General features: G+C 44.4%; 1 protein-coding gene across 3 annotated transcripts in view; it reads right to left on the reverse strand.

Annotated features, from left to right (window-relative positions):
- Positions 1 to 3,447: 3,447 nt before the first annotated feature.
- slc7a10a (solute carrier family 7 member 10a) overlaps positions 3,448 to 20,219 on the reverse strand; it is a 46,561-nt gene continuing 29,789 nt past the window's right edge. For 2 of the 3 annotated variants that reach the window (XM_054769806.1, XM_054769807.1), the window contains exons 4-12: positions 19,446 to 19,597; positions 12,825 to 12,950; positions 11,974 to 12,127; positions 11,781 to 11,904; positions 11,187 to 11,290; positions 11,012 to 11,108; positions 10,765 to 10,914; positions 6,227 to 6,404; positions 3,448 to 6,149 (exon numbers count right to left, since the gene is read on the reverse strand). In XM_054769806.1, coding sequence (XP_054625781.1) covers positions 6,049 to 6,149; positions 6,227 to 6,404; positions 10,765 to 10,914; positions 11,012 to 11,108; positions 11,187 to 11,290; positions 11,781 to 11,904; positions 11,974 to 12,127; positions 12,825 to 12,950; positions 19,446 to 19,597 — 1,186 coding nt within the window. In that variant the 3' untranslated portion in view covers positions 3,448 to 6,048. The remainder of the gene's footprint in view (positions 6,150 to 6,226; positions 6,405 to 10,764; positions 10,915 to 11,011; positions 11,109 to 11,186; positions 11,291 to 11,780; positions 11,905 to 11,973; positions 12,128 to 12,824; positions 12,951 to 19,445; positions 19,598 to 20,219) is intronic. The other variant, XM_054769805.1, reaches the window with a different exon arrangement.

Genomic DNA, 20,219 nt, shown 5'->3' on the forward strand with positions numbered 1-20,219 from the left:
CCCAGGAAGTGATGGCCCATCAGTGCAGAGCTTGTACGCACTGAAACGAACATATGCTCTGCTTTTCTCATGACGCCCAATCCACGATAAATCTCTTTTATTCATTTATTTTCAAGTGATTTGAAGTATTCATGTTTATCATCTACGAGCAGGTGTGAATTTGAGAAAATTCTCCATTTTCCTTAGCTAGATCAAATCCTCCTGGGGGGCTTATTATTACCTAACTAGTGAATCATATCAACTTTGAGTCATAGACCACAGTTTGTGAATGTAGTATTGCACATTGGCCAGTAGGTGTCAGTAGCGGAGCTACCCTTGGCCGCTCTCCGGACCCCCCCCCGTTTGGTTTGGTCCGCATCACGTGGTGGACGTTAGATGACGTTCGAGCAGCATGAGTATCCCGCCTCCTGTAGGGGGCGCCCATCTGCAACACTTGACTTGAGGACACAGTATGAGCCTGAGCATTAGTACATTATATACAGACCCTTTCCAAAAAATTAGAATGTCATGGAAAAGTTGTTTAATTTCCATAATTCCATTCAAAAAGTTAAACTTTCATAGATTATAGATTCAGGGCCCACAATTTAAACGATTTCAAGTATTTATTTGTTTATTTTTACATAATTTGGGCTTCCAGCTCATTAAACCCACGAAAACAGGAATTGAAAAAAATTAGAATACTGTGAAGAAATCAGCCCAACTTTTGCAGGGCATGAATGTTTTAAACTGAGTGTCACACACTAATCATCTACTAAAGTCAAATCACCTGCTGCTTCAGTTTGGTTCAATTGTCTCAGTTGGGTTCAATATGGGGAAGACTGCAGACATGACAACTGGCCAGAAGACCATCATTGATACCCTCCATAGGATGGGTAAGCCACAAAAGTTCCTAGCTAAGGAGGCTTGTTGTTCACAGAGTGCTGTGTCCAAGCATATCAATGGAAAGTCTAGAGGAAGGGCAAAATGTGGCAGGAGAAGATGCACCAGCAAAAGAGATGACCGTGGGCTTCAGCGGATTATCAAACAGGGAAGATTCAAGAATCTGGCAGAAATCCAGAAAGAGTGGAATGAGGCGGGAGTCACAGCTTTAAAAACCACCACATTCAGACGCATCCGGGAGATGGGCTACAACTGTCGGGTTCCTCGGGTCAAGCCACTTGTGAACCTGAGCCAACGTAGGAAGCGTCTCCACTGGGCCAAGGAGAAGAAGGACTGGACTGTTGGCCAGTGGTCCAAGGTCCTCTTTTCCAATGAAAGTAAAGTGTGCCTTTCGTTTGGGAATCAAGGTCCAAGGGTTTGGAGGAAGACGGGTGAGGAACAGAACCCAAGCTGCCTGAGGTCCAGTGTGAAATATCCACAGTCCGTCATGATTTGGGGTGCAATGTCCGGTGCAGGTGTTGGTAAACTCTGCTTTCTTAAATCCAAGGTCACCGCAACAGTCTACCAGAATGTTTTAGAGGACTTCATGATTCCTTCTGCTGAGGATCTGTATGGAGATGCAGATTTCATCTTCCAGCAGGACCTGGCCCCTGCCCATACCGCCAGAAGCAGCAAAACCTGGTTTGATGCCCATGCCATCACAGTGCTTGACTGGCCAGCCAACTCACCGGACCTAAACCCCATTGAGAATCTATGGGGTATTCTCAAGAGGAACATGAGGGGCACCAGACCCAACAACAAAGAAGAGCTGACAGCAAGCATCAAGGAAATCTGGGCTTCCATAACTCCCAGGCAATGCCACAGGCTGATTGCTTCAATGCCACGTGGCATCGAGGCAGTGATTAAGGCAAAGGGATTCCCAACCAAGTATTGAAGATTGACATATCGTTTTGAAAGTACCATATTTTGATTGATTTGATGTGATCCTAATTTCTTTCTTTTTTTTCCTGCAAAAACTGAGAAGTAAATGGTGATTTCTTCACAGTATTCTAATTTTTTGAATTCCTGTTTTCGTGGGTTTTATGAGCTGGAAGCCCAAATTATGTAAAAATAAACAAATAAACACTTGAAATCATTTAAATTGTGGGCCCTGAATCTATAATCTATGAAAGTTTAACTTTTTGAATGGAATTATGGAAATTAAACAACTTTTCCATGACATTCTAATTTTTTGGAAAGGGTCGGTATATACATACATACACTGTACTATGTATAGTTTTTCGGCACTACTTACTACTGTGTCCGTTCAATAAAGTTGTCTTAGCCATCTGAGAAGATCAAATTGATTGTTTTTTGGTGCCTAACTGTTTCTCAAGTATATTAGGCGTGTGTGGATGTATAAACGAGAGGCATTAACTTCAATTTCTTTTCAGAAAGGCGCTTTATGTAAGTAAGTACTTTTACTCGTATTCATTTACAGCGCCTTGACACATCCAATATGGCGGCGGCGCTGACGTATGGCAGCAGTGGACAAATCCACTCGATGCGATGTATTTTTGTGTCTATGGCTAGAACCGCAACTGCGGTTGACTCGACTGAATGGAGTACCCGCTTGACTTAAGTGATTGACTCATAAGAACGCGAGTCAGTAAAAGGAATCGGGTTTCCCATCACTGGTGGCGCAACACTAGGTGGAACGCTGCCTTCTTCGTCGGGTGGCAACGTGTTGCTAGCATCACCTACCGGACTTCAGTGGAACAGCAAAGACCTGAACGTACGAGTGTAAGTACTCAATTAACTCTGTCACTTGTTATCTACGCAATCACAGGAGTGCCAAAATTAAAACGCAATAAGTGTGGAAGTACAATGAGAATCAGTAACACAAATATATACAAATGTGGAAATACAAAGAGAATCAATAGTTAGCAGCTCCTTCAGCAGCAGACTGTTACACCCACGGTGTAAGAAGGAGAGGTTCCGCAGGTCCTTCATACCGACCGCTGTCAGGCTCTACAACACCTGCACCACCTGAACCATGTTGTAGGCACTATGTATTCTTTACTTGCGTATCTTGCTTGCTGCTGTAACAAGTGAATTTCCCTGCTGTGGGATTAATAAAGTACAATACAATACAATACAATAATTAAAAAATATATACAAATGTAGTCATATTTTTTTACTATTTTGTCTTTGTTTTTTCTGTATTGTCTTTGTTTTTTCAATTTGCCGTTGTTTTTCCTGTTTTGTATTTGTCTTTTCCACTTGCGTTTTGTCATTGCATTTGGTACCATGCAGATGCAGAAGAATGACCCGCCCACAACCTTATGACGACTCCATACGTGTCATTCTTCCACATTTACATGGTATTACCAAATGCAATGGCAAAACGCAAGTGGAAAAGACAAATACTAAACAGGAAAAACAACGGCAAATTGGGAAAAACAAAGACAAGACAGAAAAAACAAAAACAAAATAGTAAAAAAATATGACTACATTTTTATATTTTTTTATTATTGATTCTCTTTGAATTTCCACATTTGTATATTTTTTATTATTGATTCTCTTTGTATTTCCACATTTGTATATATTTTTTTTTATTATTGATTCTCTTTGTAGTTCCACATTTGTATATTTTGTATTATTGATTCTCTTTGTATTTCCACATTTGTATATATTTTTTTTTATTATTGATTCTCTTTGTATTTCCACATTTGTATATATTGTATTATTGATTCTCTTTGTAGTTCCACATTTGTATATTTTGTATTATTGATTCTCTTTGTATATCCGCACGTATTCCCTTTTAATTTTGGCACCCCTGTGATTCCATAGTTATCACTTTAATCACGTGACTTAACACCACAGTTGATTTTACTCGGTACAAAGTGAGTTGCAATTCAAAAGTGAACAATTGTAAAATCGTGCAAGGTGTGTATGCCTTTGTGTATGCGGCATTTTCAAGTGTGTTTGAATGTACCCAAGGCTAGCTAGCGAGCCAGCTCGCCTGTCAGTAAAAGCCTAATCTCCCGAAGACAGTTAAAAACAATATTTTGCTTCATTTGACTCTTTAGTGCAGCGTTTTAGGGTAGCTATAATTCTGAAAAACAATTGAGTATTCCTTTATTGACAAGTGCTATAAAAGTAGGCTGTAATGAGTTTTATGTACAATAGAAAAAACAAATATGTGATTGTGTTAGGTGTCATGTATTATATGTGAGTCCTTCATATGATTACAGAACAAAAGTGTCTTTGGGTTAATTTGTCTTCCGATGTTGTGAGGCTGCATCTGTCAGTGTCGCTGCGTCTCTCTCACAATGTTAGTAGCACAGTGTAATGTACGTTCATGATGAGCACCATTAGAGAAGAAGCTGTCACGTTTCCACGGCAACAAGCTCAGCAGCGTCCTTCACAAAGCATGACACAGCACTTCAAAAAAGCAAAACAGGAAGTGGCATGTATAATTGATAGTGGCAGTAATGCAGTGTGATGCAAAGTAAAGGCTATTCTGAATCGAAATCGAAATCTGGTTGTGAACCTGAAGCAAACATAACTCGTTTGTGTCATTTGTTTATCAGCCAGTCAGCAACAAAATGGCCATTTAGAAAAAGGTCTATCGTGTAGACAAGCCGAGATTTGTTGTTTGTTACCCTGGCATGAATACAAATATGTCATAAAAAAGATCTTAAACATAAGGTCACTGCAGTTTGAGAGCCACTCCTCCATAGAAAATATTACACACACTAAACAAACTAGGCCTGTCACAATAACCAATTTTGCTGGTCGATAATTGTGCTACAATTTTTTGTCAATCGATTTTATCGACATCTTTTGAGACAATTTTTCCATTATTGTCATGAGGTGTTATTCACATTTGAACCACTAGATGGTACTCACGTCTAGTGTATGGTGTACCTGTGTGAGACATTAGCTTGACGCAGAAGTCGCCTGTATGTTTGTTCTTGCAACCGAACCAGCGACACGGTCTGTGGGCGCGCACCGTTTTGCACTGTTGTTTATATTTGGCCAACAAACGCCTCAGTAAGCGTTGACTGTCGGGACGAAGGCTCCGCTGCCCGAGGCACCTCCATCAGCAGTTTTTTTTCCCAGTTGAGAAAACTGCCAGTGTGGGGCATTCTGTTTAAAAGCCAAATACTCTCACACTGGGGCTGTCGGCTGTGGCATTAACGAGGCTAACTGCTAACCCTCTGTATCCACTCACTGGCAGCCCCGCCTCCACAAAGAGGCTGAATGAGAGGACAGGAGGGTTCACTCTCTCCATTCATTCCACGAAAGAAGCAATGTGCATAAACAGATGCAGAGTGAAGCCTCTTGTCATCAGCCTGTGTGGCACAGAGAGACCAGCAGATTTATATACTGGAATTATCCACCTGTTTTTTAATGCATGGATGAATGGATGAATGGATTATGGTGACAGGCCTGAAGCAAACATTGCATTTCATATTAAGGCACATTAACATGAAAGTAGCTGCTGAAAGTCAACCTGAGGAGCAGAAAAAAACCCTCAGTCCACAACTGGTTAGACGTTTAAAAATGGCAGTCCACATAAAAAGGCATTTGCAGAAGCAGCAGGTGGTGCTGTGCCCCCCATCTGTAAGGCCATTTTAGCCAATGAGAAACCTGAAGGAAGTCATTTAAGGAAAAGGCACAGTAACAACAAGAGCAAGGTTAGGGAAAGGGGGAGGGGCCGGCGTATGCGTGGACTGAATGTAAAGATGATGAAACAGCTGGCAAAAAAAAATGTCCCCTGTCGTGACAGAAACCCCCCCAAGCCATGTGTTGAAGGCAGACAAACAGTTCATGTTAAAATGCAAACGTCTTGCGTGCTGTTGCTGTAACGATCCAGCTTCTCCACAGTGCTTAGCTGGAAACTGGAAGCTCTGGTGCGCACAAGCGGTGGGTGCTGGTCCCGTAAGGACTTGGCTTGGGGAGCGGAGGTCAGGGCATCAAGTTGGATGAAATGGATGCAAGTTGGGAGCGGATGCTGCTTCTCCCAAATGTTGCACGGTAGCCTCCTTGTGACTTGGTGCATGTCCATGTTGATGTGTTTGGATGTCTGTCCCATTGGATGATGTAGCATACCTAAACCTGCAATTTGTCCTTAGAGAGGGGCACTTAAAGGCTGCAGCTCCATCCTGTTGACTGTCCTGCTCAGTCTGTAGCTTTGGAGGAAGTGAGGGGCTCAACCTCTGCAGGGTCATCCTGAGGGAACATCACGTAGCACGCCTTCTGGCCCATGTAGGTGAGTTTCTCTGCCACGCAACAGAAGCGTTAGCACACAAGGGCTGACGTACTGTCACATATTACACAACAACACAGCAGCAGTCACCTGTTAGCCTGGAAATCCATTTGGGTTTGTTTTTCCACCAAACGCCCACAAAGTAGACGGGGACGCCGGTCAGCATGATGACCATCCCCAGACCGCAAACCACCGGTTCAGAGTAGAGACTGAAGCAGAGCAGCACGGCCCAGAACACCATGTAGCTGATTGGGATCAGCAGGTTCACCTGCAGGGAGAAGAACTAAGTGAAGGACATCATGATCCATAATGTCTGCCGTGGTTTTGTCTCTTGTAACTGCTTTCAGAGCAGGAAGGCAGCTGCTTTTAGCGCTTTTTAAGGCACCTAAAGAGCTTCCCAGTGGAGTGAAGCCTTTATTCATTCACTCCTCAGTCACACACTGGTGGTGGTAATCTACATCTGTAACCACAGCTGCCCTGGGGTAGTCGGACAGAAACGTGGCTGCTGCTTCGCACCTACGGCCTCTCCGTCCACCAACAAACATTTATTCCCATTCTGACGCCAGTGGAGGCAAGGTAGGTGGAGGGGTTGTCCAGAAACCACAACCTGCTCTACCTCCTAAGCCCCTGCCGACCAATGTGAAAGTAAACAGGCAATGAAACACGACACTGAACAGGACCGAAAGAAACTCCTATTCGGCACACTTGCAGGACTAAAAACACAAACGGTGCCCCCTACCCAACAGCCGAATGGGTGAGCCACATCCAACCCCCCCCCGAACACCCAAAAGGAAATGCTAGGGAGCGAGAACCCAACTCAGCAGTCTGCTGCATATATGGCATCACGTGAATGCCACAATCTGCGTGTGTAAAAGCTAAAATGAGCACGCGTGAAGACCACTCCCCTCCTCGCGCTCGCCATGTCTGGATAACCGCTCTCTGACCATCCCTCCTCACTTAGCCACTCTCCGTGTTTTCTATGCACTCGGTGTTGCTGAGTTTTGGCACTCTGGCATTGAACAGACTGCCCCACAACACCCCTCCTTTCTGATTGGTCACTTGAAACGCCCACTGTCTCCAGGTCAGAGCCAATCCCAGGCAGAGGAGGGCAGCATCTAGACATAAGACATTTAAGACAGAAGTCAAACAATAAATGTGTGGCAGACAGGAAGTGACTTCAGGGGCTCAGAGTTGAGTTTTTGCTTGGCCACCATGTTGACCCACCCTACTGACCCGGAGACAGTAGACCGGGGGTGCTCACACTCTTCAGCCTGCGAGCTCCCAAGTCCCAAAGATCTACCTCCTACGATAAATATAGAACAGTATTTACTGTCTTGATAAGTACGAGTATTTACAGGATGGACATTGTGCATGTTTATCGGGGTGCATGCACTTTTTCAGCATGCACGCTATAAGTCAACATGATCTGTCTCTTACTTACTACGAAGCGTAAAATACATGTAAATAGCCTAATCCGTTCCAAGATCTTCCCAGACTCACCCCTTTGGCCCTTCAAAATATTCAAAGTCCACCAAATATGGTGGGAAAATATAAGAAAACGTTAGCATAAACATAGTAGAGTAACATTCCAATATAAAATAAGGTAATAAATAAGATTACTGTAAATGAATAAAAGTGGAAAACAAAAGCAATCAACTAGTTTAAGGGCGACTACGAAGAGGAAGGGAAAAGCCTGTCTCTCACACAAACTCACGTACACGCTGTATAAGTCAGCCAATGAGATGAGAGCGTAGGCGGTGCCCCGATAATCAGCCAATGAGAGCGTGAAGCGTCAGAAGGCGTCACCAAGTGTACTCTGTTAGAAAATGTTTCTCCCTCTCTGTCGCGCAAGCTACAGTATTCAAATCAAATTTCTGAACTTGCACAGACTTGACGCTTTACGTTATATGGAATTTCTTACGTAATACGATGCAAAAACGTTACATCAATTCTTTACGTTCAGTGGAATTTACGTATAAGGAGGTTTACGTTATGCGAGGTACTACTGTATATAAAAACATCATGTATAATAATCTCTGTATAAAATCTAAGCGTTAAACCTTTAAACTACTATACTAATATTACTGTAATGCTATTAGTATTGCTTACTAGGCTGTAAAGATAATTCCTCAATAGTTGTGTACATTAGTGGTAACATGTCCGTCTAAATAGCTACGTAGCGTTCATTAGACACACACTTCACATATTACGTCCAGTTCGCATTTGCTGTCAAACATTCCCCATATACAAGAAATGAAAAGGATGACGCAAAAGACAAGGCAACGTATATAAACGGTTTCAGCAACGGGAATCTCTCCCATTCATCATGAAATAATAGCTTAAGAAAGTGTAGAAAAACACGCATTTCTACAGTGGAGCTCAGGACCCCAAGCAAAGCCCTCAAACAATGGACATTTTCAACGTAACTAGCTGCTGCAAGTGAACGAATAACTTCTGTTATGGATAGAAGCATCTCACCGTTCATGAATGATTCATTTACATGCACGGATGAAGACAGTTAGCATTGAATCGGTCTTCATCTGCACATGTAAACACTATGGAGCACATACACAACAATGGACCATCGGCAGCGCACGCTGATACCAACTAGGTTGGCTGATCATTTTTGTATACCAGTACACTGGTATCAATTCTTCCAATGATAAGAAAATCACTTCTACTGGTATCAATCATTGTTGATGACGTGTATTTCCTGCGACTGTGCGCCACGGCACACTGTATTTGACCATGGCTGAAGGCAAGGCTGAAGGCATGGCTGAAGGCAAGGCTGAAGGCATGGCTGAAGGCATGGCTGAAGGCAAGGCTGAAGGCATGGCTGAAGGCAAGGCTGAAGGCATGGCTGAAGGCAAGGCTGAAGGCAAGGCTGAAGGCAAGGCTGAAGGCAAGGCTGAAGGCATGGCTGAAGGCATGGCTGAAGGCATGGCTGAAGGCAAGGCTGAAGGCATGGCTGAAGGCAAGGCTGAAGGCATGGCTGAAGGCATGGCTGAAGGCAAGGCTGAAGGCAAGGCTGAAGGCAAGGCTGAAGGCAAGGCTGAAGGCATGGCTGAAGGCATGGCTGAAGGCAAGGCTGAAGGCGGAGAAGCGAAGATGGGGAGGTACCGCTGTAACATGGAAGTGGTTTTGTTTGGATGGAGCACGCAAGAGACCATAATATGCCAAGTTTGCAAAGCGACGGTGACGGCAAAGGTAGGAACACAGCAAATTTGTTTTGCCATCTCAAGCGCAAACACAGAGTTGTCATGAAGCGTGAGACAGAGGGCGTATTCTGCCAAGCGAGTTTAGTGGGTTAGCGAGCTGTGTTGAGTGGAAAGCCGGACTTAGATAGCTGTCTTTTAAAGCAGCTGTATCGCCATGGTAACAGGTAGGAGGTAGGAGACAGCATCACCACTTATATTTAATGAGAACCTTCGAGGTTCCTGAGGGGACATGGACAAAAAAAGAGCATTCCCTGATGTTATTATCCATCTATACAGGGGATAGGGAATAGGCCTTACGCCAGGAATAAAGTGCAACATAAACAACATTAGAAGACGTAAACGACGCACGCCGACACTTCCATCTAGTGGTCACAACGACAGACAAGAAGACATGCTTCAAAGACTTCAATAAGTAAGTTATTATACAGTATGAAGTTATCATATATATTGTAAATTATAGTTAGTATGATAAACCAGCATTATTAGTCAGGCAGCAGTGTTGCTTTTAGCAGTCATCATGTCTGGGAACTCCTCCTAACGCTCCATGATAATGACGTACACATTCTTTGTATGTTCAGCGGAAGTAGAGTAATATTATCATGAGAACGTGCACTTAGCCCAAAGCCGAAAACCAAAGTCACTTGACAACTGCTGTTGCGGGACCAATCAAGTCTGATTGCGGATGTCAGGTTTTGTCAAGTTGCATCTTGAGCACAAAGCTGGTTTGGTTGAGCCACTTTTGCCGTACACCCCCGGTCAGCTAGCGAGCACTTACCCAGTCTAAAATACAAAACATGTTTGCTCATGGCCTCCCTTACAAGGCAAGAACAGTCAACCATGGCAGGAACTGACTGATGCAGCCTCACAATGCTCAGCCAAAGACATGATGCCGTTATACTCTTAGCTGTTGTACTAGTCATACTTAGCTGTAGTACTAGTAATATTTACCTGTAGTACTGCTTTACAATTAGTAGTTGCTACTGAACTGCATACTTGAGTTGTGAATCTAGTTTGGGAGACACTAAATGCACTTGCTGTCTTGCACAGTTTGTTCCCAATAAATGAACAATGTGCTTTCCAACGTGAGACGAGTGTATTTCATGATGTTAGGGTTCGGCCAACCCTGATACGCACGGACAGAAAGTAACGCTGAGCAATTGAGAGGTCTGACTTTTTTGTGGGACCCTTGGGTTTTGTGATGCAATCGTATTATCTTTTGAAGGCGTATTGTTTTGAGAAGCAAAACGCTTAACTTAAGAGACCCCATGAGCAACTAGCCGGAACTACTTTCCTCCACAGCAAAAACTGACCAAAACTGGGCTCACAGGAAGAAGTGGGAGAAAAGTGGCCGCTGATTTGCAGTAAAAACGGAGGAAAAAGAAAGACATCAGTGGATATTTGTTGCTGTACCTTGATGGGTCGCACCAGGTTGGGTTTCTTCTTGCGGAGGTAGAGGAGACCGGCAATGGTGACGCCGTAGGACAGATAGTTAATGAAGGAGACGTAATTGATCAAGTTGTGCGTCTCCCCGATGCACAAGATGATGATGGTGGCAAAGCACTGCAAGGCACAAGGGTAGAAGTCATGATCATACTGTAATGTCAGAGAGCTATCATGCCATCATAGGGGCTCCGTTACAGGTGCTGCGGTTACTCACACAGACCAGCAGGGCCGGGATAGGGGTGCAGTTCTTCAGGTGGATCATAGCCAGCAGGTAAGGCAGGTGACCCTCTCTGGCCCCCGAGAAACACAATCTACACAGACGGAGATGCAACAATGTAGCAAAATTATCCTTCGATAGGCAGAAAGACCGCTCTATCGCCAGTCTTCACCTGGAGGACGTAAACAGATATCCGTTGATTCCTCCAAAGGTGGACAACGCCACAGAGATGGGCATCACCCAGGAGAACATTCCCAGCAGCTTTTCTCCAAAAGTCTGGAAGCAGCACATGGATCATAATCAGTACATTTGTGGAGTGGGGGTGTTCACAAGACAAGACGAGTCTACGAGACAAGACAAGATTTTAACTTGACTTTTCAGAAAAGTACTATGAGTTGGTTGATGCGAAGTGTCCTTGGTGCTAAGAGGTGGTAATCACCTGAGGCGCCTTTCTACAAAGAAATGTAAGTGGATATCTTCACACACCAACCACCAACCTTACTTTTGGACAACCTGCTCTTCCTCCTGAGCCCCTGCTGGCCTGAAAACATTGTCAAAGTAGTAAGGGGACTGCAGGTTTGATCACCTTTTAAAGATCCAAATGAACACAACTGGACTGCTAGCTAGACACCGTTTCATATTTTAGCATTCCACCGTCCTCATGAAGGGAGTAACCTCGGAATTACTGCTGACACTCCCGTGACTCTTATTAATGCACAAACTGGACTCATGTGACCTGTTCACTTTAATCTCATTGGCTGCTCACCACCGCCACCGCATTGGATGCCAGCAGCTCATCTGGGGTCATAGAGGAGAAGTAGGCGATGTTGGTCATGGTGTACACCAACGTCACCAAGGGGATGGAGATGTATATGGCACGGGGCAGGTTCCTGGTTCAACGCAGATAGAAGACACAGTGACTATGGTGTGGAGGTCACATGCAACATGTGAGAACATACTTGCGTGGCTCCACGACTTCCTCTGTGACATAGTTGAGGAAATTCCAGCCGCTGTAAGCGAAGGAAGCCTGCAGGAAGGCCAGCGCGATCTGGCCCACGGACGGCTCCTGGTGGAACTCAAAGGCTGCGCTGGGCACCAGGGCGTCATAGTAGCCTGGATACCCGTGACAAGAACATGAGGTCCAACAAACAACCAAGCAACACCTCCACGCTACTCATACTGACCAAATGGAAGGGTGTCACGACACACACGACTCACCCGACGAGACCAGAGTTTAACTCTTATTTGAAGAAAAGTACAATGCAAAAAATATGACTTTATTTACAGAAGCAATCCGTTTTGAAATTTCGGCTAAACAATATTATTGTCAACATGTGTTGAGAGCAGATAAATCACAGTTCTGCTAATGTATCATAATAATGCAATATTTCCTTCTACTAGGTCATCTTCACTCTGCGGTGTTGTGGAACTGGCGTTTGTGACATGTATGTTCTCGTGCTGCCTAACATTTGCAGCATTTCTTCAAATGCTGGCTTTTCAACTGCGTGCCTTTTGCTATGGCTTTCTGTGAAGGCACACAACTTTGTGCTGTTGTGTTGGTATTTACGGTACTCAGTGAGTGTTGGTAGTCAGAATGAAGGCCCTGCAGCTCCCTGGGTGGGGTGGATATGTTTGACTTGGACATGTTCATCTTGTTGCATTTTATGTTGTTACCACTTTCAGATAAATTGTTTAAGTTGCTTGTTTGTGTTGATGCTCATTAATAATATTCCTGTATCGTGGAATGGTGGAAACAAGTTTCTGATGTTTGCGTGTGTGTGTGTGTGTGTGTGTGTGTGCGTGTCTTTACCTCGGCCGATTTGAACCAGTCCGACCACGATGATGAGACCCAGAGCGAGCAGCTTTCCGACGGTGAACACATCCTGGATCCTCGTGGCCCAACGCACACTGGAGCAGTTCACCCACGTGAGGAACACTTACACACACACACACACACACACACACACACACAGATCATGTTGATTTTCTATCACATTCTAGATCAGGGGTCTCAAATTCAGTTTACCCGGGGGCCACTGGAGGTAGAGTGTGGGTGAAGCTGGGCCTCATCAAGTATTCGGAGTAAGGCTCACGATAACGCTAATATCTAAATTATATTATCGTTATCGGCAGTGAACGTTACATTTCTTGTAGGCAGTGTTCTGTTTAGTGACGCCCGTTTCTCCATGTGACACACTCTTAGTTCCGTGGTAGATTATGCTTTCACCCTGTGAGCATCATTGGCTTAACTTAGACCTTGTGGGCCGCATTTACAGTACAGTAGTCTTTGCGCAAAATGTGACTTGGCGGGCCACAAATGGCCCGTGGGCCACTGGTTTGAGACCCCTGTTCTACAACCCCTGGCAAAAATGATGGAATCACCAGTCTCGGAGGATGTTCATTCAGTTGTTTAAATTTGTAGAAAAAAAGCAGATCACAGACATGACACAAAACTAAAGTCATTTCAAATGGCAACTTTCTGGCTTTAAGAAACACTAAAAGAAATCAAGAAAAAAAGATGTGGTAGTCAGTAACAGTTACTTTTTTAGACCAATCAGAGGGAAAAAATTATGGAATCATAAAAAAAACAACAACAAAAGAATACTTCAAACACACCACTAGTACTTTGTTGCACCACCTCTGGCTTTTACAACAGCTCGCAGTCTCAGAGGCATGGACTTAATGAGTGACAAACAGTACTCTTCATCAATCTGGCTCCAACTTTCTCTGATTGCTTTTGCCAGATCAGCTTTGCAGGTTGGACCATTTTCTTCAACTTCCACCACAGATTTTCAATTGGATTGAGATCCGGACTATTTGCAGGCCATGACATTGACCTTGTGTGTCTTTCTTCAAGGAATGTTTTCACAGTTTTTGCTCTATGGCAAGATGCATTATCATCCTGAAAAATGATTTCATCATCCCCAAACGCCCTTTCAATTGATGGGATAAGAAAAGTGTCCAAAATGTCAACGTAAACTTGTGCATTTATTGAAGATGTAATGACAGCTATCTCCCCAGTGCCTTTACCTGACATGCAGCCCCATATCATCAATGACTGTGGAAATGTGCATGTTTTCTTCAGGCAGTCGTCTTCATAAATCTCATTGGAACGGCACCAAACAAAAGTTCCAGCACCATCACCTTGCCCAATGCAGATTCGCGATTCATCACTGAATATGACTTTCATCCAGTCATCCACAGTCCACGATTGCTTTTCCTTAGCCCATTGTAACCTTGTTTGTTTCTGTTTGGGTGTTAATGATGGCTTTCGTTTAGCTTTCCTGTATGTAAATCCCATTTCCTTTCGGCGGTTTCTTACAGTTCGGTCACAGACGTTGACTCCAGTTTCCTCCCATTTGTTCCTCATTTGTTTTGCTGTGCATTTTCTGTTTTCAAGACATATTGCTTTAAGTTTTCTGTCTTGACGCTTTGATGTCTTCCTTGGTCTACCAGTATGCTTGCCTTTAACAACCTTCCCATGTTGTTTGTACTTGGTCCAGATTTTAGACACAGCTGACTGTGAACAACCAACATCTTTTGCAACATTGCGTGATGATTTACCTTCTTTAAGAAGTTTGATAATCCTCTCCTTTGTTTCAATTGACATCTCTTGTGTTGGAGCCATGATTCATGTCAGTCTACTTGGTGCAACAGCTCTCCAAGGTGTGATCACTCCTGTTTAACTGCAGACTAACCAGCAGATCTAATCTGATGCAGATATTAGTTTTGGGAATGGAAATTTACAGGGTGATTCCATCATTTTTTCCTCAGAATTGAGTGATTCCGTAATTTTTTCCCTCTGATTGGTCTAAAAAAGTAACTGTTACTGACTACCACATCTTTTTTTCTTGATTTCTTTTAGTGTTTCTTAAAGCCAGAAAGTTGCCATTTGAAATGACTTTAGTTTTGTGTCATGTCTGTGATCTGCTTTTTTTCTACAAATTTAAACAACTGAATGAACATCCTCCGAGACTGGTGATTCCATCATTTTTGCCAGGGGTTGTAGATATTTAACGGCTAAAGGTGTGTCCCCTGGTCACAGACTTGAACAAGTCATTTATTCATTCATGTTTCTAGGATTGATATTCAGCATATCATGTCTGTGGCAGCTGAGGGCTTTCTTTCAGGAGATTCTTTAGTTCTTGTTGCCTCGTGTCTTCAGGAAGTCAACTACTGATTTGTAAGCATGAGGTGAGATAAGCAGCTGAGGTCAAACCTTTTTGTTTGCTTTGTTTTTGTGTCAGTGTTGCATCAGCCAGCGGATTTTCTTCTGTCTTTTGGTCCAAAGCAAGAAAGCTGTTGATTTGAAGGCACTTCAGTGCAAGATGTTGTGTTTTGTGGGCCCTTTCTCACAGGGGGGTGTTGTGGCGCATCTATCACAGGGCAAAAGTTTCCCTCCCACCACTCAAACTGCTTCCGCTGTGAATGTTTGGCAGCAGCTTTCACTGCCACCCCCCCAACCAGTGTTGCTCAAGTGTTCCCCCACTTCCAGGCCCCCACCCCTCCCAAAGCGTCTGTCTTGACGCTGACAGGAGGGAGGCGCCGGGAGTCCTTGAACGTGACAGTGCAGGTAAATCTGTGTCCATTGAGGGCGACCTCCGCAGCGGAATACTAAACTCATCACGCCTTTGACGCCAAACACATTCTGACCCCAGTCAGAGCCCGTTTCATGGAGGGGGGGCTTTGACTTTAGTAACACCTCCTGCCGCTTCAGTGACCAGCCTGCTAGACGGGCGGTCACTTCCTGTGTAAAGGACAACATCGTTTCCGTGTCGACTGCGCTTTGAAGGTTTATCGTTTCCGCCAACAGAGAGATCTTTTTCACATTACAATCATGCAAGAAATGCCGGTTGTTTCATGTGTTTCATTGTGTTCCATTGCGATGCGAGATCCACAAGAATAACACGCGCACACCATGTTCTCCACAAACAGGAGGCTACTGCATTAAAAGAAAGATCCTGAAAGAAAAAGTTTAAAGAGTAATTCCAACAAAGAAAGAAACACCCCTCTTTGAAGTTGCTCAAACATCAACCTTTTATGCGTGCGTCCATCATTCCCGCTTTCTCTTGAGCGTAACGAATAGCAGGGATCGGCTGGACAGTCGTGGGAGTGATTTCAGTTTGGCGTTTCAATAAATCTGCTGCTTTAGTATTTTTTAAGAAAACATTTCACGTGTCTGTTATACAGCCATCCCTCATTTGTCCCCCCCCCCACTGGGCTGCCCAGGTTTCACAAAGTGGGATTCCTTATTCATCGATGGAATATTTTCATAGAACATAGAAAACCTGTTTACCACCTTCTAAATACACTTTTGAACATTATTAGAGCCCCCCAGATATGAAATAACACCCCTACAGTCACCTTGACACTCCTTTTACCCCATGTAGTCGACATAATAAGAGGAAATAAGACTTTTTCTCATGTGTGTTGCTGCAAATGTGTTCCAGTGCTGGTGGAGCGGACAGGAAGTGACGTCGGGGGCTCAGATTAGAGTTTTAGCTTGGCGTGGGTTACGCCCCCATTAGTAGCCCGTGTTAGGGGTGATTGTGCCTGTTGTGAGATCATTACACCTGCAATAAAAGTCTGTTGTTCTGGCGATCAAATCTGGTGCTTGTGTGTCTCACCAGACATTACAGTAACGTTACTGACACCCGGTGACCGTTGTAGAACCACGTATCATCACAACGTCTTTCAGTGCATCTTCTGAATGCCTTATATTTGTATTTTACTTCATTTAGACAAAAATGTGCATATTTTTGGACTACTAGGCTGTTTCCACCACAAAACAACATGATTTATTCATTCAGATTTTTCAAAAGCCGTGAAGTGAAGCTGTGAAATTGGAAGTGCAAGGTGGCGAGCAACTATATATCATACTTTTCGGACTATAAGCTGCACCTTTAGTTTGATGATTGTATATGAAATATTTGAACGTCGTCGTTGCTCAACTTTTTTTTCTGTAAATTTGCGCTTGGTGTTAAAGGAAAAGTGCACTTCTTTTGGAATGTTGCCCATCATCCACAATCCTAATGAGAAACATGAACACACGTCTCTGTTTTCTTTTCTGTTCTAAAGATATAAAAACAGATAAAAAAGGCAGCTAAGTCTTCTGAAAGAACCTCCAAAAAGCGCCAACAAGGCCCCATTTCCATCATGTGAGCTGCATATGAACCACATTGTTATTATTATTCTTATTAACATTGTTACACCCAAGAACTACGTTACTGCCGTAGTGACACCTTGCCACACCACACCGGCTAGCTACTAGCCGGCTAGCGACTACCTTCACCACACACTCGCTTTACAATGCCTCAGGCCACTAGCCAAAGGTAACGCTACATATTGGAGCTTTTTGTTCATGACGCTAGGTGTAGCATTCCTTTCTATGTTGCTATGTGAAATCAATGCACCCAGGAAGGACGTTCCCAAAATACTACAAGTATGACATGTTATCATGAATGTAGGTGCTACTACACACTCACAGTATGGATGGAAACCACTAAACCTTGCTGGAGCTTTTTGGAGGTGCATTCATTACCTGCCTCTTTTTACCAGTTTTTATATCTTTAGAACACCCAGAAAGAGGAAAAGATGTGTGTTCATGTCTCACATAAAGATTGTGGATGATGGACAAAATTCCCCCAAAAAGTGCACTTTTCCTTTAAGGAGTAAAGGAAATAGTGGGGCCTGCCACATGACTCAGGGGGTCTCCAATGTTCCTATTCTTAGAAAAACACAAGCAGCCCACAGCTGGACTGATCTGGTTCATCCACACACACACACACACACACACACACACACACACACACACACACACACACACACATAAACATGTACACTTTGTGCTAACTCAGCTTTTTGAGCAGCTTTTATTTACTGCAGGCTTATGATGCTCCATCGCATGCTCCAAATAGTACATGTCGCCATCACACCTGCATAGGCAATGTTTGAAGTCATGTTTGAACATTCTTAACCGTCATGCAAGTGTATCAATAAGTTAAGCGGTGTTACCAGTGCATGACACACACACACACACACACACCGCATGAAGCGGGCCTCTGGCCTCACCAGGCTGCAGTTGTAACATTACGCCACCAAAAATAGTTGCCGTACGCCTTGCGACAACACTAACCTTAGCTGACACACACGCACGTCCTGTCTGTTCCTCTCTCTGTGGGACCAAACGCCCATAGACAGAGGAGGTATTGACCACAGATGATTTTTTATGTGGAAGAGGTAAACAGCAGCATCCTACTTTGACATCACAAGATGATACCTCATTGATGTTTCCTCCGGATTACCATGTGACTGTCACATGACCTCCTGACGCCTGCCAGCTGCTTAGCATGAGCACGTATTCATTTCGTCTTTCCTCGCCTGACCTCACTGTGCCGCCTCACAGCTAACATACTGTTAACATACTGAACCAATATTTCTTGTTTTTGTTCGAATCCAGTAAACCCGACAGAAACAACATTCATTCATCAAATTGTGTGACCGTACGGCTTGTAAAGAAGTATTAGCGGCAGGTGCGTGAGAACAGAAAGGTAAAGGAGACCGAAAACAGAATGGAACAAAACAGGAAGTCATGCAAAATACGAGCATGAAAAGCATAACTAAGGAGATAAAAAGGGGAAATAAACAAACTGTCACGCAGGAAGTAGCACAGAGCGTGACATGGCCCTCGTGTTACGTTTTGTGTTCCGACGTTTGGTGGTTACGTACGCACGGCCATAAACGATGAATACAGTCGTCCCTCGCTACATCCCGGTTCCAACACTATGCCAACTATACTAGATTATACTGAATGGGTGAAAAAGTGACGAGAGGACGAGAGGAGTGTTTTTCCATTTGTACAAGGCTCTATAATGATGCAGCCATACAGTGTCTACAATCTATCTTATGAAAGTATTCCACTCATACATAAGCAATCCTACTTTGCGGAAATTCACTTCTCACAGTTGGGCCTGGAACCAATTAACCGTGATAAACGAGGGACGTCTGTACTGTACATAAAGAAAAAGAGAAATCGTTAGGAGCGTGCGGTGGAAGAATACGTAGTTGTGCTAAGCTGCAGTGAGGAAGGAGAACCTCACTTTGAACTCTTCTTAATGCCCTCCTTTGCTGTACTTCAAACATCTCCCTGACCTTTTTCGTGCAGCAGTGGAGACTGCAACAACTTGGACAGTGGTTCTCATCAAAGTGCTGGCATGTGCCGCATTCCTCGGGTCAGAGGTCAGACATACTCAGCTGCCAGCTTTATGACGGCGTGCCCTACAGGAACCTTTCAATCCACGCTGATGAATGGACATCTACCATCCTGTTTCCCCAACTTTACAGCCTAGAAGCGTTTGACTGGCGGGTGATATTTAGACAATCCCTGGCGCCACCTTCTAGAGGTTTCCAACTCAGGAACTCAGGAACTCACACACGCAGATGGTGGCCAGGAGTCTGGTGGCCACGTACGGAGGCAGGCAGTTCTGGAAGACGGGCTGCAGGACGTAGTTGGCGAAGGTGAGCGCGATGACGGCCAGGGTGGTGGGATACATGATGAGCACGGCGCTCCACAGCAACAGGAAGCTGTGGCGAGGAACAGACGCAACACAGCTGAGTCCGTGAGCTTTTCTCATGCAAACACTGGAAAAAGAGTCAAAGGCATTCAAGGACACAAATATCAAAGCAGACATTTCTAAACCATCAAAACACAAATACAAGACACACTTTGTGACTCCGCCCCTTATTTGAACAACAGCTGGAACCCCTAAAGTATGTAATGTGCTGGGCGTGGCCAGCATGGAGAGGAAGTAGGTTGCAAGTGTGTCGTGCTTATAAGTGATTGGTGCCACCCACGTGGTGCCACTTGACGTGTGTGGGCATCGTACAAGGCTCATGCGGCCCGCTCCCTTTGAGCTCACGATGGCCACACTGGCTTCCTACGGCACCTACGGCTATCGTGACCGGGAGAACCAGAGAGTACAACGGGAAAAGCCACCCGCCATGGCCGGGTAAGGCCATGAATGTCGGACACGCTATGTGAGCAGCCGCCGTGCGTCCACGGCGGTCGGGAGGAGCCGCTGCCGTGGCGGGGCAATGTACACAAGTACTTTTAAACTTGCAACACACACTCCTACTCTGCCTTGCCCTTGCGACCTGGATGTGTGCGAGGTTTTCCTGCGTGCACGCGGGAAATCACTTGCATCCC

This window comes from Dunckerocampus dactyliophorus, chromosome 3, assembly GCF_027744805.1.
Source record: "Dunckerocampus dactyliophorus isolate RoL2022-P2 chromosome 3, RoL_Ddac_1.1, whole genome shotgun sequence".
Classification (NCBI taxonomy): Eukaryota; Metazoa; Chordata; class Actinopteri; order Syngnathiformes; family Syngnathidae; genus Dunckerocampus; species Dunckerocampus dactyliophorus.